The sequence below is a fragment of the Cebus imitator genome, unplaced genomic scaffold, assembly GCF_001604975.1.
Source record: "Cebus imitator isolate Cc_AM_T3 unplaced genomic scaffold, Cebus_imitator-1.0 Scaffold16, whole genome shotgun sequence".
NCBI classification, from domain to species: domain Eukaryota; kingdom Metazoa; phylum Chordata; class Mammalia; order Primates; family Cebidae; genus Cebus; species Cebus imitator.
Genome location: NW_016107331.1, coordinates 7,882,392 through 7,904,835, shown reverse-complemented (window position 1 = coordinate 7,904,835; position 22,444 = coordinate 7,882,392). Strand labels below are relative to the sequence as shown.

Here is a 22,444-nt window from a genome sequence, read left to right as displayed (position 1 = left end):
TCTGCCAAAACCTCCATTAGAAATATTAGCTCCCCAAAGTAACTGACATAATCAGAACATCCAACTGCAATAATAAGGGAAATCAGATTAACAATTTGCAATATAATTTAACAATTTAGTATATTCAGAGATAGAGTCTATATATGCGTGATACAAAGTCTAAACCCAGTTTCTTAAAGTATCATAGCCATACTATACATAACCATACTATACCTTCCATGCTTATTTCTCTGTCATTTAGTGTGCACAACAACAACGATTCAAGCTTTTCATGAAGAAAAATCCTCAGTAGGATGCTGGCCAGTAGTGTTCGGTCTTGTCCACATACATGTGATAAAGCATAGACTACATGAAGTTCCTTCTGCAGTATAAGCTAAAATGACATTTTAAAAGATGGTTTAAAGTACACAGCATTAAGCATTCTTTCTTTCATAAGTTCTTAGAATGAATTCAGAGTCTACCTATTTCTAGTCTAATCAAAATCACACTATAATACAAGGTTTTTAATCTTCTCTGGTGTCACTGTGCCACTAAGCTATGAATTACTCTGTCTAGCTTAATGGATCTTTTATTAAATGTTTATGTTAATTCTAACAAAAATAATTAGACAAATAATACCTCCTTAAATTCACTGTACTCTTCTTCTGGCATGATTTTTTCCATAGAGTATCGTGCTCGAACACGCAGGGACCCTGGTTCAATACCTTTTAATGGTATATGGGAGCTGAGCAGAAACCATTCATCTGTGGCATGCCCTTTCTGTAATCGGCTCAACTGGCAACGCATAAATACTTGGGAAGAAAAACAAGCAATTATTGTCTAAAAAGATAACATGATAATTAGTCATGCAAGTAAATTTTCCTGTTGTTCAGTCTTCTCAATGGTGTTAAATGCTTTTCATTAAAGGAGTTTTCAGTAACATCACAAGTTCAGTATTTAACTGCTTCACTTATTTACTGAATGTACCATACACTAAACTCTGATAGGTGGGAGAAGTATAGAGAGGATTGAGATGTGGTCTTTGAGTTACACAGCAGTCAGTTTATTCAAGATGGCAAGAAATCAGTCATGTGAACATTGATAAGTGCTGTTAACAGTGGTGAATGCTGTTGGAGTACAGAGAAATCATATCTAATTCGGCCTGTGGAGGTGAAAACTCCATTTTAAACAGGTAACCCTTAAGCTGCCAAGATCTGGAGGTATATCTAAGAAGAAAAGTAGTGAAAAAAGAGCACTTTAAATATAAGGCATGGCCTTCCTTCTGTGTCATTACTGTGGGGGTTGGATTTTATCATAAAAGGGAAAACTAAAATTAGTACAAAAAAAAATTATAGAATAAACATTTTATAGAGAAATATTCAGGCTTTGATCTGTCTGTTAATACATATCACTTTCCCTAAGCCTGAGTTTTAAGAAGGCATTAACCTAATTCACCCTGATGTGAATGGTAAATCCCACTGCCAACTGTTTCTGTTTTAGTAGCAGGATGGAAAGAGTTGTGCTGCTAAGAACAGGAACTGAGAGCCTTTGACTACCAGAAGTGAATAAATGACATATTCGAGGTTAAGGGTAATTTTTAAATAGAATTCTTTTTTATTTATATGCTAATGTAATCCCAGCACTTTGGGAGGCTGAGGTGGGTGGATCACCTGAGGTCAGGAGTTCGAGACCAGCCTGCCCAACATGGTGAAACCCCATCTCTACTAAAAGTACAAAAATTAGCTGGGCATCGTGGCAGGCGCCTGTGATCCCACCTACTCAGGAGGCTGAGGCAGGAGAATCACTTGAACGTGGGAGGCAGAGGTTGCAGTGAGCCAAGTTCTGCCACTGCACTCCAGCCTGGGTGGTAAGGGTGAGACTCCATCTCAAAAGAAAGAAAACAGGAAAAATATAAAAAGTAGAAAGAAGGGATGAGGGTAAACCGTTCAAAAAGATCACTGTAATCATTTTCTTATTCTTCCTATTCATTGGAGAAAGGACAGTGGCTAGATATTTTAAAGTACTTAACTGTACAGTTGAATCAGGTTGGTGTTTTTCTTTCTTAGGTATATTCTTTCTCAATAATCAATACTTTAAGAAGTACAGAAAGAAACTATCTCAAATTATACTACTTGTATTTGTTTTAATTTTTAAGACTATTTCATTGCGAATTTTAAAAGTTTATAAAACATGCTTTTTCTACTTTAGAAAGAGTTTCTGTATCAACTTACAGATATCAGGATCTTTGCTTTTCTTTGTTTTATTACTAAGAGTTATTTCAAATCTATTGATGTCAGGAGGAAGATCACTAAAGGAACAAGGAGAAAAAGAGTTAAGAAAATGTTTTAACATCAAACTACTTTATTCCTTTAGTTCTAATATCAAATAAGCTCCCTATTTCAGCTTAAAAAAAAAAGTGAGTGTGCTACTCTTATTTCACAACATATTGTATTATTTGGTTTACAGAAGACAAGCAAATTATATACTTTACCTACCATCTTTAACCTCCTAAATAATTCATTCAAATAAGTACTGGAAACCCTACTAAACATTTTGTTTTTTGACTTGCTAATTCATGTAAATAACTAGGTGGAAAAACCAAGGGCACAGCTTCACAAATAAAGGTGAACATATAAAACAAAATATATATATATATATACACGTGTGTGTGTGTGTGTATGTATATATATATGCTGTTAAAACACCTGGATGTGGTACCTTGTTCTGATGGTTTAGATACAGAGACCAAAAGAATGGAAAGAAAGGAAATATCATAAAAGAAAATGATTAATGATAAAATAAGACTTACTCAAAGACAAACTCTTCTGACCATACTGGGTTTTGCCCTTCCCTTGCATGAGTTTTTGCTACTTGGACACTATTCAGGTAGATGTTACAATATGGATTAGTAAAATGTTTTACTGGAAGTTTATGGGCTTCTTCAATATGTAAAACAAGGCTGCTGACCTAAAAAAAAAAACAACAACAACAAAAATTATTACCCCAGATTTCTAGAATTGCATTAAGTTTCAAAAGCAATTACTCATAAGATAAAAAAGCCCAATATAGTGACTTATTTTCCACCTTTTTTTCAGAAAATATGAGCTTTGGTTTTATTTTTCCTTTTTATATGACATACTTAAAACATTAAAATATTTAAAATAATTCTTCCCACCTAAGAAGATAAAACAATGCAATTTTATTTTACAAGTTATTTCTACCATTATCTTCTTGGAGAAATACACCTTTTCTACCATAAAACAATGATACAGAGAAAAAGTCGAGAGGAAAATTCTTTATTCATGTAAGTAAACAACTGTCACTACTCAAATCAAAACCCTGCATGTTATATAATGCTTATCTAGAAGATTTTATTTCTATAAAATAGAGTTCCACGGCTAAAACTTTTTAAAACACTGACTCTGCCTTCTTATTTTATAGGAAAGGATACAAATGTAAAAAATACTAAGTCATTTGTCAGTTTAGATCATCTCCCTTCTACTGTCAGGTCCTCTTTCTCTGCTGCAGTCAAATGCTCTACCACTGAGCTATACCCCACTAGGTCCTCTTTCTCTCTTGCCATGTACTACTTGTGTGGCCTTGGACAAATCAGTCCCTCTAAGCCTCATTTTTCTAATATGTAAGTAGAAAGTCTACACTACAGATTTTCATAAGGATTACAAACTAGTTGTCCCTCAGTATCTGCGGGACTGATCCCAAGCCCTCCCCTTCTCTGTCCTGGCAGATAACAAAGCCCAAGGATGCTCAAGTCCCTTATAGAAAATAACATAGTACCTGCATAAAATCTATGCACACCCTCCTATATGCTTTAAATCATCTCTAGATTACTTGTAATACCTAATACGATGAACAGCATCATTGTGATACTATATTTTTATTGTATTTTTTTCTGAATATTTTTGACCCACGATTGGTAGATTCCACTGATGCAGAACCCATGAATGGGGGGGAGGGGTCAACTGTATATGTAAATCACTGAATCTCACTGTCTACTGATACATAAAAAGTGCTTGAGAGATGTTAGCTATGATTATATTATACCTGCATATGTCAACTTAATGGCTCAAGTTTCATACAAAATACAACTTGCTCTTATTTGCGAAAATCCAATCTGATTTTTTATAGCTTACAAATGTTACAATGTTATGAACACATGGTGATTGTGTGTATATTTAAATTTCCTTGGGCAACAGCCAGACTTTGGGTTACAAGGACTATTTAGTCACTAAATATCAACTATTATCCACTCCCAGTAGAACAGTATATTAATCACTCAGCTTATCAGATAGTCACATGAAGAAAACAGAAGACACTTTGGTCAGTAAATAAGTATTGTACCAAACTTTCTTTAAAAACCTCAAGTATGTCAAAATTTGCCTAACTTCTTCCAATTATACAGGGATTACTATAAAGAAAAAAGCCAATAAATGGAGGTTATAAAGTTACCCTTCTACAGGCAAAAAAGAGAAAGCCTACTCTTCACAAATGAAAGTAATAGGCATGTTATGGTTTCAAATAAGATTAAATATCTCCTAAGAGTTAAGCAGTACGTTTCAAAAGCTGTTCTTCAGAATGAAAATCCCAAAAAAGTTTATTGGGATTAGTACTGTAAATCTGATGATCTTTTCAATGTTCTACTTTTCTGAAAGAAGCCAAAATAATTTTTTGAAGGAAAATTAAATGCCCAACAGAACAGTTTCTGTTATGGTGGTATAGTATTATTATTTTAAGTGGAAGAATAAATAATCTTATGTTTTTAACAGTTGGCATTATGGACTAAACATTCTCTTTCATAAAGAAGTAACGTTTTCCTGCTACTGAAGCAAGTGGCAGCTTAACCCCTCATAAGATATGATGCCCAAAACAGTTCACATAAAAATAAAACATAAAGGGCAAAATGTTAAAGCAAAATGTGACAACTACAAATCAAAGAAAATTAAGCTTCACCTGACGAAGGCGTTTATTGGATGTCCCTGGACTACTTTTCCGTAAACTGCAAAATGCCTGCAGAGCTTTCATCCAATCCTACAAAGAAAAACATCATTTCAAAGAAATATACACTAGTTTATTTGGTTTCCAAATCATCAATCAGTTTTTTCAAATTCAACAATTCTTTCCTTCTTTAGACTGCTTTTTCTGTTCTCAGACTATACTGCACTTTATTTATGCCCCAATAAAACAATAACCAAAACAATTATAATTCTGTATAAATCTTGGTTTGAATTTATGTATTAAATGCACCATGAGTGGCCATTAATTAGGCAAAAAATCAAATTTACATTAAAGAAATTGTTTCTCTCAAACACATACTACCTTGGAGAAATTAACTGTCTATGTTTAATGAAGCTGTTAACACTTGAGGCAAGCTTTGGTGGAATTTAATTTGATACATTTTGTGAGAAGGGGAGATGGCTCATTGCAAAACCAGCTGATACTGTGATGACTGATTCGATGACAAGCATGCTAATCTATACTTTAGACCATGATACAGGTAGAAATGTATAAGAGGACTTGGGTTATTTTTTTTAAGCTTCTCAAATATAACATTAGATTTAAAAAATTATTTCAGCCTAATATTCAAATCAAATTGCAGCCATGTTTTTTTAAATGTTTATCTAGTGCTTTGGGAGAAAGTAGAGAACTACTTAGGTTTATTAAAAATAAATATAAATATTCACTTTGGTTTTTACATGTTTCTGGAAAGCTGTGTACTACTGCTTTATTCAGTTATGTTTTCAGTTTGTTGGCTATTTCAATGAAGCTGAACTTTGTCAATGTTTAGAAAATGTCTTTATATTAGAGCAAATTAAAACCAAATCAGTTACCATAGCTTTTTGAAATAGAAGAGAATAACCAGAGACCCCCACAGCTCACCAAATCAACAAAAACTGGAAATGCCATTTATGGAAATATAGAATATAGAAAGATTACGTATAAATACATTTTTTAAATGTTATAAGGCTTATAAAACATGCTAAAATGTCATTATGGTATGTGACATTTTTATTCAGAAAGAGGGACCATGATAACATGCCTAGAAAATAGGATACTGAAGTTTAAATTTCTATTCCTAACTCAATTTCTAACATTTTAAAAAACCATCTAACTTACCAAAATGTTTTGAGCCCTACCTTTCTCATCTAAAGATTAGAGATACATAGCCATAAAAATGTTATGTGCATTATCTGTGAAATGAGCATTTAAATGAGATAGTTTATAAAGATGTGAAATATGACATTTAATATGAGCCACAAAACACAGTGGCTTATTCAAATTTATGAGTCTCATGCTAGGATCCAGTTTTAAGGGCATGTTCCTCATATCTAGGGTTGGCAAATTATATTTCCAACAAAGTCACTTTCACTTCTTAACCACCTTTAAATTCCTTTGAGTATCAGCAGAAATTTAGTCATATTTGTATAAAATACAACCATATACTCCAGTAATATTACGGTTCAAAGAAAGCAAAATTTAAAAATTTTAAGAGACAGTGTCCCAGTCTGTTGCTTAGGCTGGATTACAGTGTCTTGATCTTACTCACTGTAACTCAAACTCCTGTGCTCATGTAATCTTCCTGCCTATAAGTCAGAACACCCAGCTTATTTTTTACTTTTGTTGTAGAGCTGGGGTCTCCCTTTGTTGGAAAATATTTTTTATTAAACAGTTTATTAAATATTATTTCTTCACAGAATTACTTAAAACAATACAAGCTATAAGAAGGACACTGCACATGGATTAATAGCTAGTGCTAAAGTAGACATTATATCTAGACTTGGCTTGAAGAACATGTAGAAAGGAAGATTCCTAAAAAGATCTTTCTTTGTGTTGACTGAACTTTTATTTTCAGACATAGAGTTCAACCAGTGAAGAATAATTAATGCTTGTTAGCAAAACTAACTGGCTTATCTTCGCATTGTACTGAGATTATAACCTTTACGCAGAGTATTTTAATGAGCATTCTCAGTTGGCCTCAAAGGTTAATTTAAAATGGAGTTTTCATTCCTAATAACCCTTCACTGTGTTTGTTTCTGCATTTATGCAAAAAATTTTTTACATATGAAACGTCTCATTCCTTAAGAGATGATTAGATTTCAGGCATTCTTTCTATCACTTTATCTTGAATGCAGTCGTTTTCTATTCCAGTTAATAAAACATGGGCTAACACAAAAGTTTACAATAGTTTAAGAAACAGTAATCTCACCTCTGCTTGTTCTGGAGTTTCTCCTGCAAAGTAAAAGATGTAATGTTCTTCACTAAAGTGCTGAACTACTATCTGAAAACAGTTTGGCCTTTAAAATAAAAACGAAAATTATTAGGAAGCTTAATAGAAAATAGCAAAATATTTATACCAACTTTAAAAAACTCACAATTCACATAAAATTGTAATTCTTAATTTAGAGAAATAATTCTCCACTGTACCAGATCATTACCAAAAAAGGGTCGGTCTTATATATTTTAGAAAATTTTATGTCAGCACTATTAAAATATTATCAGTCTTTCAAAGGGTAAAGAACTTTCAATCAATTGTAAAAGACATTAGACATATAGTTACCCAAAAATTGAAGCTGAATTGCTAGAATTGCACACAGCTAATCTGAAAAGCTTTATATGCACTGGAAAAAGACTAGAAATGTTCTTAGACCAAAAATATTCTAAGTAATTATGTCTAAGGAGATTGTAGGTGATTCTATGTTTTCAAATTTTTCTAAACTAATTTTTCTTCACCGATTTTTCTTCACCTGTTAAAATGGAAACATCATCTCCTCATACATATGCTTGTTCTAGAGTTTAAATGAACAGTTGTATATAACAAATGTTCTTGTCTTCCTTTAGTTATAAATCATTTGATATGTAAGTGCAATATTAGATAACAATTTATATCTCTTTTGGAAATGTCTTTCTAACTAGACTTGAAAATGTTAATAAAATTTATTAGGGGCCTGCATGTTTTTAGAGCTCAATAAATGTTACTTCTATTCCTGCTTTAAACAAAGATTTTATCTCACACTAATGTTAGGAGGCCACAGCAAAATACACAGAGCACAAGCTTAACACTATCTTCTCATGCTTTGAGAATGTCCTAAAAGTAATCATGGAAAATAGGAATTGGAAACTTCCAGTTCTAAAAAGTTGCCTGTATCAGACTAACCATCCTGGCTGGATAAAATTTAAAACATTATACAAAACAAAACAAAACAAAAACTATTGGAAAGCACTGGAGAACAACCAAAGTAGCTGTCTGAGGAGCCAAGATCATACTATAATGAACCTGACATTCTCCATAGCTTTTCTGTTCAAGGCATTTGCCAGTTCCTAAGCTGTGTAGTGGAGATGCTAAGCAGAAAACAGTAGCTTAATGGCTAAAAAACTAACCAGAAATCCAGTAGTTTGACAGTGCTGGGAGGAAAAAAAATGGATTTCAGGCTTTCTATTAGGACCCCTTAAAGGGTTATGCCTTCATGATAAGGGTAAACCAGAAATAGAATAGCCTTCACCAGATGTACTATCACTACATCATCAGAACAATCCTTTATGGACATAGTAACTAACATCCATAGCTTCCATAGGTTTTCATGCACAATGTCTACCATTTAATCAAAATAAGTAGACACTACAGACATCAGGATTAAATGGCTAAAAGCTAAGACAAAAACAGCAGAAAGACATACAAATTATCCAGATATTGAAGACAGATAAGACTTTCAAGTAATTAAAATGTTTAATAGGTAACAAGAAATTTGCCAGAAACTGGGTCTTTTAAAAACTGAAAATTCTAAATTGAAAAATGTAAGAAAATGAAGTCCTGAAAAAGTAATTTCACTGCAGAATGGTATATTAGTGAACTAAAAGATCAGAAGAAAATACAGTTTGGTACAGAGGAAAAAGTGATGAAAAACATAGAAAACAGCATGGGGAAAAGTGCAACTTTTTTAACAGGAATCCAAGAAGAAAAAAGACTGTGGCAGAACAACTGTTTAAATTAGACATTAACAGTTTAAATAGATACTAACCAAGGGTTTTCTACAACTGACAAAGAACATCAGGTCTCAGGTTGAAGAAGCACTACAAACATAAGGATAATTTTCTTTTTCTTTTTTTTAATTTACAGTAGGTAAATTTTGGTTTTACTGCTGAAAATATAAGGAAAAATCGCAAAACATCCAAAGAAAGTTGAGTGAGATACACTGCCTCTAAGAGAAAAGACAAAAATATATTACCTCAAAAACAGAAACAATTTGAAAGACAACGAAAATGTTGGAAGGCAGAAAACTATCTTTAAAATAGAAAAAGAAAATGACTGCCAATCTTAAATTTAATATCCAGCAAAACATTTTCATAAATAAATGTAAAGCCATCAATACCACAATAAGATCCAGCTATGAAAAAATGGTGTAAAAATTAATTACCACATGGATATTCACTAGAATAACTTTTTATCACTAAGGCATCTTTCTACTTGTGCTTCTGTAAAGTAATGCAGTATTAAAAGTTAAGAAGTTTAATACAAGGAAATAGAGGACTTGGAGATCTCTTAATATTGAAAATAATCTGGAAAAATTACACAGCTGTGTAACTAGAGCCATGCAAGAAAAAAGCAGTGCCATCCAACATTCATTCAGCATCAGGATGAGCAAGTACACTAATCACCTACTACAGAAGGCTGCTATTAAATTTCATATTAGACTTCACCTAAATGCCAAAGGTCAACATTTCAGGTTCTAGGTATACACAAAGCAGGAAATGTTCCATGCTGGCATTAATATGATAACATAAAGAAAAAGTATTAACATTAATCTACAATTTCCCCTGCTGTCCTCTGGTATTTGTATCCTATTATGATTCATTGTTTATCAACCTATTTTTAACTTGTCCTATTATATGGTAGAGATGTCATCTCATTTTCTTGAAATATATTTTGTTAATGCTATTTGCCTTGGTATTCAGTCTTTCTCACTGTTTCTCCTACTATTTCACAGAAAGGCACATATTTAAAAAAATAGCTGATTGTAACCTAGCATACTTTGAAAAACGTATTTTTGTTTTGTTTTGTTAGAGACAGGGTCTCACTGCTGTGGGTGTAGTGGTATACAGTCAGCCCTTTGCAAACATTTACTTCCTGAGATCAGACAATCCTCATACTTCACCCTCCTGAGTAGCTGGGACCATAGGTGGTGCGCACTACCACACCTGGCTAATTTTTTAAAGAGACGGGTTTCACCATCTCAGCCCAGGCTGGTCTCCAACTCCTGGGCTCAAGCGATTGGCTTACCTTGGGCTCCCAAAGTGCTAGGATTACAGGTGTGAGCCACCGTGCCCAGCCTTAAAAAAAAAAATCTGTTTTCTAAATGAGAGACTTTAGTTCTTACGAACATAACATTTTCATACTAGGTTTCAGACTGAGTATCATTAAATATAACTCATAACAAAGACTTTTTTTTAAAGAAGTATCTTCAAGTTCTTTTAAGTCACCTTCAACAAGAAACTGCACAAGCAGCAAGCTACAACCTTACAGCAAGTGGTAAATGTATATTTATTGCCTTCCCCCCTACCAGATAGAAACTCCTTTCTTGTTAGTAACCAGAATAGGAATCATTCAGAATCTTTAACTTGTGCTTCAAGGATCTGATCCTTCATTAACTCTAGCAATTCTTTCTCCTTTGCTGTCAAGTGTAATGTAGATCTTTCTTTTGATTGTGCCAACAGATTTCCAATCTAACTGCATCTGTTCATATAAAGTTTATTGAAATAATGCTAAAGCTTTTTGTCCGATCTTACAGATATTGCTATATTAATCTTAATACTTTAAGATTCATATCATTCCAGTTGTAAGTATCACTAGTGAATCATTTTTAACCTCACTTTTCCAAGGCTGAATTTCTGCCTGAAATCCATAAACTGTCAAAACATGTACATATAATTTGAGGAAGTTCACTCATTCTTCAGTAAATCTGCAAAATGAGAATCATTCACCAAAAAAGTTTTCTCCTGTAATCATAAACTTTTATCAAAACTCTTCTTTTGGACAGCTAACATGTTCCAGCATCCAACAGTAGGTACTTTGATTCCATTTCTCACATAAGACTGAAAACAGATGCAACTGAAGCAGCTCAGATTTTATTAGAGCCTCCATTTCATAATATTCAGGTCTACAAACATAAGACGATCTTCATATAAATCTTTAAATGTTCCTATCATGATGCCTCATCATCAATCATAAACTTAACTAGCATTTCCATAGGACCTTCTTTGTTTCAAATGTATTTCTTTTCTGGCCGAGTTAAATCTTTTTATGAGTCTAATTACTTTCCAGTGTTAGTCACCAAATTGCCCTTATGGTGGGAAAATAAATATCCGTAAATTAAAGCTAATATATAAAGTAGTAACAATGAAAAATATATCAAATTCATTATGTTATTTTCAAGATCTTCCTTATATATTTTACAATGATAATTAAAACAATTTTAACTTGTTAATAGAAAAAAATGTAAGAAAATGAGACAGTTTCTGCTTGAACACAAAAAGTAGCTTCGTAAATTAAAGCTAATTTATAAAGTAGTAACAATGAAAAATATATCAAATTCGGCCGGGCGCGGTGGCTCACGCCTGTAATCCCAGCACTTTGGGAGGCCGAGGCGGGTAGATCACGAGGTCAAGAGATCGAGACCATCCTGGTCAACATGGTGAAACCCCGTCTCTACTAAAAATACAAAAATTCAGCTGGGCATGGTGGCGTGTGCCTGTAATCCCAGCTACTCAGGAGGCTGAGGCAGGAGAATTGCCTGAACCCAGGAGGCGGAGGTTGCAGTGAGCCGAGATAGCGTCATTGCACTCCAGCCTGGGTAACAAGAGCGAAACTCCGTCTCAAGAAAAAAAAAAAAAAAAAAAAACAAACTCTCTCCAAATGTTATGCACCATTCTTTTGCCCCAATAAAATAATGAATTAGAACAGTTTTTTCAGGATGATAGGATTTCAAGTGTTATAATTTTTGAAATATAAAACATTTGTTAAATATTTGTACTACAATAGGATGATTAAGTATAGCAGCCTCACTATTTGGGTGTGATCATTTCCAGCCACAGATCTAGGCACAAAAGGGCCTCCTCATTCTATCAGGATAATCCCATTCCTTTTACCTCAGGTAACCCAGAACTAAAAATTGGCTCAGAGGTGGCTCAACAGCATATTTTCAAGATTTTTAATAATTAAGGGAGTGAATGCTTACAGCCCTTTCTCTGGTGCTGTTTGCCACCTTGCTACCACGTAGGGAACTGGCTTGAGGAAGAATTCAACCCACAAGAAGGGTGCAGAGTAGAACGAAAGACAAAAAGAGCCAGATGCCTGATCCAACCACATTTGAAGGCTAAGATTCTTAGGTGTTGAAGGAGGGGGTAAGAAATCTCAAGAAATCCTATCTTGAGAAATCTCAAGAGTTGTTTTGGAACAACTCTTTATGAGGTATTAGAGAGTATTCAGGGGAGGAAAAGGAGGGTATCTTTGTAAAATGAATTTATGAAGTAATTCATACTATTTTAGAGATCCACAATATAAACACTAAGGCTACAAAAACCGTGCTATAAGTAAAACTATTTGTTCAATCGGCATTTCTCAAACCTGTTTGATCATTTTTAAAAACTGTCAAAATCACATATAACACTAATGTGATCTCCTAAACACACTCTGAAAAAAGAAATGACAAGGCTATGTATTTTAGATATTTCTCTTGAAGAGAAATATTTCAACAGGATAAAATGTACAGAAATGCCATCCTGCAGCAGAAAAACAAGCTGTTGAAACATTTTTTTAACTGCCTTCTTTCTTATTAATCATAACAATGAGTAATAAAAGCGGTAAGTACATCTAAGAAGACTGGGATGGATTACTGATAATATTAATGGTGAAAGGTAAAGAAAGGGCCTTGTTCTTGAGCAAAAATCCAGATGTAATCAAGAGCTGGATTTGTCTTGTGATGTTTAGAATTCAGCTTATACATTTACATTCATTTTTAAAAACCAAGAAAATCAATGTAAGAAGAATGCTTTTTTTATTTCAAATACATTTTTCCTATCAAAACAATTTTATTTTTAAATGTTAACTTTCTCAAGAACTTGCTTACAGAGTTAATAGCAGAATTGAGTGCACCTAGTAGTATTGGGTGCACTGAGGTAAAAGCATGTGAAAAAAACAGGAAAGGTGACAAAGACTCTAAATCACTCAAAAGACTGCTGGTGGGGGCAGGGAGAAAACATATACTACAGGAAATGTCATTCCAAAGATTTCTATGCAGTACAATGGAGTAGACTTTATGCATACGTTTGTCTAAAATTAAGCAAAGAAGGCAAAAATTACCTAGAAAGTAAATCTGCTTTTAGAAGATGATTTTAGGGCTCTCAAAATTGGTTTGCTTAGTTTATACCCACTATTTTATTGCTAAGACAATTCCAAAAGAAAACCATCTTACCTGTCAAAGAGACTATCATGAACAACATAGACAGAACAGACACTGAGATCTATTAATCCTTTTGGTTTTGTAGCTCGTTTTTCACTTTCAAAATAAATAAGTTGGGCATCACTACCCTCTAAGATAAAATACAAATTTTTCCAACGTTTTCCTTTGCCTGTTTTTTTAAAAAAAAAAACAAACAAAACATTGTTTTAGCCAAACAATAAATTGTGAAATCCTATATATTAGTGTTGCTGAAAATAATATGAATCAATTTTTATTCCAAAGCTTATGTAATATGCCAATTCTTACATAATGAGAAAATGCCTGTAACGAACATGTACAAAAATATCTTGTTGTATTACTTGTTTTAATTAATCACAGAGTAAATGGTGAGAATACCTTAACTATATCTTCAGATATTTCAACATGATGAAATCATCAGAATTCTTGTTTTGGAGTAATCATTTTCCAGCTTTAAGAAAAAATTCTTCACTAAAGGACACCCCTAGCCACAATTCCCCAACATGCCTTTATGTCAAATTGAGGAAAATCTGTAAAATATCAATACTATGATGGGACATGTGCCATAAGGAGTTCCTCAAAGGAAAAAAAAAACAACCATGGGCGGAAGAAACAAAGATTCTGGTTGAAACTGTAGACCTTTAATATACCTACACTCTAATTTTGAAGGATGCTTATATGTAGGCTGTAAACAAGTGTCAATTATTAATAACTCATGTCAAAACAACTTATTGACTATGTATTACAATAATTTGGAGCTCCATATTTACAATGTCTCTATCAAATGGGTTAATGAGAAAATTCTGAAGTTACTTACCCTTTTTCAGAAGATAACCTTTCTTAACAATATTTTTATAAAAGGCATCCTTTGTTTTACGACGGATGGTATTATAGATTTCCTTGCCATCCACCGTGTCATTGAGTACTTGTTCTTGATCCTGAATTTTAAAAAACATTAAAATTATTTTATAATTCTTGATGGAAATGAGGTAAAAATCTATTAAATACCAATTAAAAGCCAAAGTGCTTAAAATACTAAAATCTAGATGTACATAACACATAAACAGTCTTTTGCTTTCCAAAGAAATTCTCAGAAAGGTTTACTTATTTTTTCCCAAGAACACAGACAACTTTCACAGAAAGGTTTCCTTGTCATTCCCAAGAACAAGTTGTCTTTTTCTAACTACAACTAATAAACTATTTTCAAATACAGTCAGTTATATTTTACAGCAAACAATGTTTTAAAAACATAAACTTGTCCCGGCATAACTAAATTAGGACCCAATGTAAGCATAAAGCAAAATCATGTTTGCTTATGCACAATTAGGTCTGTAGAAATGCTAGGTGAATACAGACAACAGTACCCAGGTAAACTAAGAAATAATAATGTACAAAACATACACACCTCAAATACCTAACAGTTCCCTCAATTCACTAAGTGTGTCACATGCTACACCCATCCATCCATAGCTGGTGTTATAACCCTGATATCAGATAATCCTCCTCTGCCATTCTGCAACATTCCCATGCTTCAACCTTACCAATGGCCATTTCCACATGTAAACTTCAGGCCTTTTTTCAAGGTAAAGTGCCATATTTATTGTAGTATGTACATATTTGTTAATCATTTTGTATGTATAAAACTAAGCAACATATTAGGTTCTTACTTTCTTAATGTATCACTGATGAAATTTCTAAGTGTTACACCCCTAACCTCACTTTTCCCAAAAGCCCTGTGATTTTTATTGCCCAATTTTGTATAATGCCATTTTTAGGATTGCGTGTTACATTTTGGCAGAACTGACATAAATTGCTAAATCCCCTGAAAAAAAGAATTATATCAGGAAGCCTTTATTATGATCCTTCCAGAATAAACGAATCTTCAATTTTACTATCAAGGTGAATTGGACTCAGTTTTAGTTTTTCTATTTCTTTTTGGCGTAGTTCTTACTATGTTGCAAGCATTAATATTTTATGATTTTCAGTCCATATTACAAACTTCATGGTTCCATTCAATCCTCTTATAAATCTAAGATATGCTGTGGGATTTTCATAATTCTCTCTCTCCTATATCTTGAAACATTATGCTGTTTCAGCATCCTAGAAACTATTCATCATTACTTAGAATTATTCCCAAGTATGCTAAAAAAAAAAAAAATCCTAAAATAATAAAAAACAGAAGAATGAATTGCCTACAACAAGGCTGACATACTATGGCATCCATGCTAAATCCAATCCACCACTTGTATCTTTAAAATGAAGGAGCTGAACTAGGTCAGGGGTTGGCGCACTGTAAGTTCACAGGCCAAATCTGGCCTTGCCACATTACTTTGTAAATAACGTTTTATTGGAACACAGCCATGCTCATTCCCTAACATCCCGTCTGTGGTTGCTTCCAAATAGGCAGACTTTAGTAGACAAACTAAATGAACTACAAAACCCTAAATATTTACTATCTGGCCCTTTACAGAAAACTTCTGCCAACACCTGGCCTAGAGGATGATGTGACAATGAAATCATCTCTATTGCATCACTCTGGGCTTGACAAAAATGCTGACAAAAAAGCCCAGAGTGATGCAATAGAGATGCAGCATCCTTTGGAAAAGTATAAAAGGGTTTTTATAAGCAGAACTCTTTATTTTCTGCTTATAAATGGTAAAGAGAAAAAAATGACACAGGAAGATGTTTGACAATTAGAAAAATAATAAGATGACTGCAAAGAAACAGCAGAACTAATGATGGCAGAATTGATTTTGATAAACAAATCTCAGGCTGTGATTTTTCAGTGATGATATACTTGAATTTCCTCAAACTCAAGCAGCACTGAGTGAACCATATTATTTATAAGGGAAAAAAGGAAATATGATGTTCTCATCTGATCAGTTATTAAACAGGAAGAATGTCACCATGCAATATTTTGTGATAAGAACCTGGATTATCCTGTTTTGCTAAAAAGAAATGAGAGACTATTGTTTAAATTTCTATGTACATCAAAATTTACTTAACATGATTTGTGAATAGACAAACATTAAAGGCCATTTGTATAAAACATTACTGAAAGTAAACATATAACAGAAATTTTTAAATTTACTGGATTGATCACTCTCCAACATCAGTGTTAATTGGTGTTTTAAAATCTAAACAAAAATATTTTACAAGTATGGAGCAAAGGACACTGTACTATCCAACAAAATTATGAGCCATCAAAGTTTTCAAAAGTACTACATTTTGCTCGCACCTGTAATGCCAGCACTTTGGGAGGCTGAGGCAGGCCAATCACCTGAGGTTAGGAGTTCAAGACCAGCCTGGCCAAAGGCTGAAACCCTATCTCTACTAAAAATACAAAATTAGCCAGGCATGGTGGACACGCCTGTAATCCCAGCTACATGGGAGGCTGAGGTAGGAGAATCGCTTGAACTTGGGAGATGGAGGTTGCAGTGAGTGGAGATCACGTCAGCCTGGGCAAAAAAGAGTGAAACTTCATTTCAAAAAAACAACTGCATTTTGGTAATACAAAAACAAGAAAGAGTCATAAGCTAGATTTCAGTACTGATGTATTTAAAATCTGGAATTGGTACTGCATTTGATAGATACAATGCAAGAAGAACCAAAGTAATTACAAGTAGAACATATCAGACATGTATCCGATTCTAAATCTGGAATCAGAATTTACAAGATGGCTGTGTTCCAGGTCTGTGCATGAAGGGTAAAGAACTGTTAGTTGCACTGAAAAGATTGTGCATTTCAGGTATGTAAGCCTTTCTAACCATGAAAACATGAAACAAAAATTTGGGTGTGCTACATTTGAATTCTTAATACATTTTCCAATGAAATTGTTTTTGGATTATACTTTGATTCTTGCTGATGCGAATTATTTGTAAAATGAGTTCGGAATATAAAACCTCAGAGGTACTGCAGATTTGGCTCCAGACCACCACAATCAAGCCAGCCATATAAATCTTTTGGTTTCACAGTGCAAGTAGAAGTTATGTTTACAACTATACTATGGTCTATTAAGTGTGCAATAGCATTATGTCTAACAATGTACTTGTGTTAATTTAAAAATACTTTATTAATAAAGCTGTTGGTCCAGCCAAGGTGGTTTACACCTATAATCCTAGCATTTTGGGAGACCAAGGCAGAAGGATTGCTTGAGTCTAGGAATTCAAGACTAGCCTGGGCAACACAGTAAGACATCTCTACAAAAAATATTAGCTAGGCACGGTGGTATACACCTGTAGTCCTAGCTGCTGGAGAGGATGAGACAGGAGAATTGCTTGAGCCCAGGAATTCAAGGTTGCAATGAGCTACAGTTGCACCACTGTACTGCAGCCTGAGTCATAGGGCAAGACCCTGACTCCGGTCATCTAGGCCTTCACTGAGTCTCTTGCCTTGATACTGATATCTGCTGAGTGATTAGGGCAGTGGCTGCCAAAGGTTGGGGTGGTCATGGCAATTTCTTAAAAATGAAGTCTGCTACATCAATTGACTCTTCCTTTGACAAAAGAATTTCCCTAAAATGCTGTTTGTTACCATTTTACCCATAGTTGAACTTCTTTCAAAACTAGAGGCATTCTTCTCAAACCCTCTTGCTGCTTTATCAAGTAAGTTTATAGAGTATTCTAAATCCTTTGTTTTCATTTCAACAGTGATCACAGGATCTTCACAGGAGTAGATTCCATCTCAAGAGACTACTTTCTTTTCTTATCCATAACAAGCAACTCCTCTTTCGCTCCAGTTTCATCACAAAAGCCTCAGTCACATCTTCAGGCTCTACTTCCAAATCTAGTTCTCTTGCTGTTTCTACCATATCTGCAGTTACTTCCTCCTCAAAGTCATCTTGTAGTCTTGAGCCCCTCAAAGTTATCCATAAGGGTTGGAATCAGGTTCTTCCAAACTTCTGTTGTTATTGTAGTCTATGCCCATGAATCACAAATGTTCTTAATGGCATCTGGAACAATCAATCCTTTCCAAGGGGTTTTCAGTTTACCTTGCCCAGATCCGTAAGAGAAATCACTAATTTTGGCAACTATAACAATATGAAATTATTTCTTAACTAAGGATTTGAAAGTCAAAATTACTCCTTGATCCATGGGTTACAGAATAAAAGTTGTGTTAGCTGGCATGAAAACAACACTCTCCTTGTACATCTCTATCAGAGCTCTTGAGTAAATAGTTGCATTGTCAGTAATCAGTAACATTTTGAAAGAAATATTTTGTTCTGAGCAAGTTTCAACAGTGACCTTAAAATATTCAGTAAACCATGCTGTAAACAGATGGGCTATCACGCAGGCTTTATAGTTCCATTGACAGAGCACTGGCACAGTAGATTTGGCATAATTCTGGTGCTTCTAGGTTTTTCAGAATTGTCAGTTGGCTTCAACCTAAAGTCACCAGCTGCATTAGCCCCTCACAAGAGAGTCAGCCAGACCTTTGAAGCTTCAAAGCTAAGCATTAAAACTCTAGCCATGAAAGAAGGATGGTTTCTTTACACTGAAAGTCTGTTGTTTAGCCACTTTCATCAGTTACCTTCTCGATAGCTTGCTAGTTACCTTCTGAAAAACTAGCCAGATGTTTTGGGTAACTTGCTACGGTTTCTACATCAGCACTTTTTGCTTCACCTTACACTTTTATGTTATGGAGATAGCATCTTTCCTTAAATCTTATGAACCAACCTCTGCTAGCTTCCAATTTTTCTTCTGCAGCTTCCTCGCCTCTATCACCCTTCAAAGAACAGATGAGAGGCCTTGCTTTGGATAGGCTTTGGCTTAACGGAATGTTCTCTGGTTTAGTCTTTAATCCAAACCACTCAAATTTTCTCCATATCAGCCATAAGTCTGTTTCACTTTATTATCACTCATGTGTTCAGTGGAGTAGCACTTTTAATTTCCTTCAACAACTCTTACTTTCATTCACAACTTGGCTGTTTGGTGCAAGAGAGACCTAGCTTTCAGCCTATCTTGGCTTTCACCATGCCTGTCTCACTAAGCTTAATCATTTGTAGCATCTGACTTAATGTGAGAGACATGTGACTTTTTCTTTCACTTGACCATTTAGAGGCCATTGTAGGGTATTAACTGGCCCAATTTCAATAGCGTTGTGTCTCAAGGAATAGGAAGGCCCAAGGAGAGGAAGAGAAACAGAACCAGCCAGTCAATGGAGTAGTCAGAACATACACCACACTTATCCATTAAGCTTGCAGTCTTCTTCAGATGCAGTTCATGGCACCCCAAAACAATTGCAATAGTAACATTAAAGATCACTGATCACAGATCAACATATAATAGTGAACAAGTCTGAAACACTGTAAGAATTACCAAAATGTGACACTAAGACACAAATGAGCACATGCTTTGGAAAAACAGTAGCAACAGATGTCCTTGTTGCCACAAACCTTCAATTTGTAAAAGACTCACTATCTTTGAAGCATAAGACAATGCACAATAAAACAAGGTGTGCCTGTATATTAAAATGTGACAAGATCATGATGATTCTTGAATTTGTATTTGGCTTCAAATAATGATTTCTTACCAGCAGCCCCTCCCATAACTGCAATAAATAGTAGGTATAGCCATCAGAAATGAACTTGTTAAGAGGAGGAAACATCAAAAAACGAGGCACACTACAAATCACTGTACAACTGCAGCGGGGTACCCAAAACCCTTAGCAATCTTTTATGTCGCTAGAATATCAGTACCTCCGTTTTCCACTTAGAAAAATTATTAATCCCTCTTTTGATGCACCTTTTCCTAACCCGTTACACCATTTCCCTACCATACACTTCAGAAAGTGCAATGAGGAAGAAACAGGCTAATCACCATAAGCAATTAATAATTAATAGGCTCTCTTGCTCATGGCCAATCTTTCCTTTTATATTCTACATTCTATTCATTTTTGTCTTCTCTAGGACCTTGTTCATAAGATACTGCCACCACCCATTTCCCTATACATCATCATTCTCCTCTTTATTACTATATAGTTTTTACTCAGAGTATACAGACATTCTCAAATTCTCTCACCATAAAACTACAGGCAAATAAATAAAAAGTGTAAACCAGTTTTTGCCCTAATCCTCTTGTATCATTTTTTATTTCCTTTTAGTACTCCCCAGTCTTTAATAAGCATGGCTGTGGTTTATCCCTGCTGTCTCTACTTTTGCCTCCAACAAACTCACTCCTGGACCTAGTGCAACATGCCTTTCACCACAACTGGTTCTATTATCAAAAAGACACTAGGATGTTCCTGATTATCTAAATCAACATAGATAAAAACTAAAAGATTCTCTTACAGTTCACTTTATAAAAAATCTAAGTAATCTGCAGTTTTAAATTGTATCCAAGCTTAATTGTACAAATGTGTGCAAAAACATACCACCAAAATGCATTTTAAAATAAAATGTTAATTACTGAAATAAGTAACGCAACACTGACCTGCATTGGCACAGGTTCCTTAAGATAATACCCTTCAACAATCTGTTCTTTTCGATAGTGATCTATGATGTCCCCAATGCTGTTAAAATAAAAATTTCTAATATGAATCTCATAAAAATGCAAAATCCTTAAAAATATGTGTGAACTTTCTACCAAAGATTATCTAATAAATTTTTTTCAAAGCACATAACACAAATATATTAATAGAATAAATGTGTAATGTTCATATTATTTTAGAAAAACTAGAATGTTCTCAATATGGGTTTACAGGCCAGAATACACAGCACAGATTCTGATTTTTGCATACACATCAAGAGGGCAGCCAAGCCAACAATGCCATACTCAAAGAGTCACCATAAATGAGGAAGTAACTGAAAGTCTACCTTTTTTTTCACCCCTAAGAGTACTTCTGAGATACTACGAATGAAGAATTCACAGAAACATGGCATTTATTTAGGAAGCAAGTTCATGTAAATTAAGAATTTTTATTATCACAACATTTACACATTCTGGTTTCAGACCAGAAACAGGTCATAAAACACATTTTGGCAAAAATAGAATTAAAAAACGAGTTAATCTTACATGTAGGATTATCACTATAGAGAGAAAGGTTTATTGATTATTTTGATTAAAAGTGCTACAAATTGTTCTAAATACTGGGAAAATATTTTAAAAAACAAAATTGAAAATAAAATGACAATGTATTTTAATATAAATTTTAGTGAACCACATAATTTTTTAAATATAAACTTATTTCTCTATAATCAGTAAGATCATTCTATTGTCCTGAATATGGAAATCTTGGAATTTTAAACTTCCCTTTAATATACTGGACAAATGGCAACTTTTAAGCCACCTAGGAAACACTTCTCCAGACATATTTTAATTTTCGTAATGCACTTAGCACATAAAACCATGTGCACTCTTCTTGAAGCATAGATAAATGTTAATAATCCTCAAGGTCTGGCCAAAATCCATCCTCTTCCTTCTCACCACCCACTGAAATCTCATCTACTGATTCCCATGCACATTTATACATCCCCTGAATTTATCACAGTCTGCATACTACACTATCTCTTCTAATAAACCTGAGCACCAATAATGAAGAAATTGTATCTTTTTCTTTAATGTATTTACAAAACAGGATTTGTACAGAATATTTCACAAAGTAGATAAGTCTATAAATGTCTGCTGAATTAAATTTGCTATTAAATGCCTTTTTGGCTTTTTTAAAACTCTCAATATAGGAATATTAAAGTTATGTCTTAACAGTTTCCAAATGAAAGATGTAACTACTGCCTCTCTTTCTCAAAGGTCTCACATGTATAGTTGATGGAGAGATGGGACAGCAGAGTATGGCTGTATTTCTTGCTAGGAATTATTTCTGACATTGTTACTAATGTTAATGCTGAAATGCAATATATATTTCCAAAACAATTACAAAATCCTTCATTTTCATGGCACCTGATGAACATAATTTGGGGCTTTCTTTAAAAAGTTTACTGTTAAAACTAGAAACAGTAACATGAATTTGTAAACAAATTCAGA

At 34.0% G+C, this 22,444-nt stretch overlaps 2 protein-coding genes across 7 annotated transcripts in view; one reads left to right on the top strand and one right to left on the bottom strand.

Annotated features, from left to right (window-relative positions):
- The window catches only part of CCNH (cyclin H), a 51,765-nt gene extending 41,328 nt beyond the window's left edge, over positions 1-10,437 (top strand). Inside the window, exons 10-11 of one of the 5 annotated variants that reach the window (XR_001818913.2) lie at positions 2,277-2,395; positions 9,110-10,437. The gene's annotated coding sequence lies outside the window, so the exon portion shown is untranslated. Of the gene's footprint in view, positions 1-665; positions 933-2,276; positions 6,471-9,109 lie in introns of those variants that run through there. The other 4 variants (XR_005196825.1, XR_001818906.2, XR_005196821.1 and 1 more) reach the window with 4 other exon arrangements.
- RASA1 (RAS p21 protein activator 1) overlaps positions 1-22,444 on the bottom strand; it is a 112,568-nt gene that overhangs the window by 13,795 nt on the left and 76,329 nt on the right. For both annotated transcript variants that reach the window (XM_017508108.2, XM_017508114.2), the window contains exons 9-17: positions 20,897-20,975; positions 14,284-14,404; positions 13,461-13,617; positions 7,202-7,289; positions 4,948-5,025; positions 2,789-2,946; positions 2,211-2,287; positions 619-791; positions 214-373 (exon numbers count right to left, since the gene is read on the bottom strand). In XM_017508108.2, the coding sequence (XP_017363597.1) occupies positions 214-373; positions 619-791; positions 2,211-2,287; positions 2,789-2,946; positions 4,948-5,025; positions 7,202-7,289; positions 13,461-13,617; positions 14,284-14,404; positions 20,897-20,975 (1,091 nt within the window). The remainder of the gene's footprint in view (positions 1-213; positions 374-618; positions 792-2,210; positions 2,288-2,788; positions 2,947-4,947; positions 5,026-7,201; positions 7,290-13,460; positions 13,618-14,283; positions 14,405-20,896; positions 20,976-22,444) is intronic.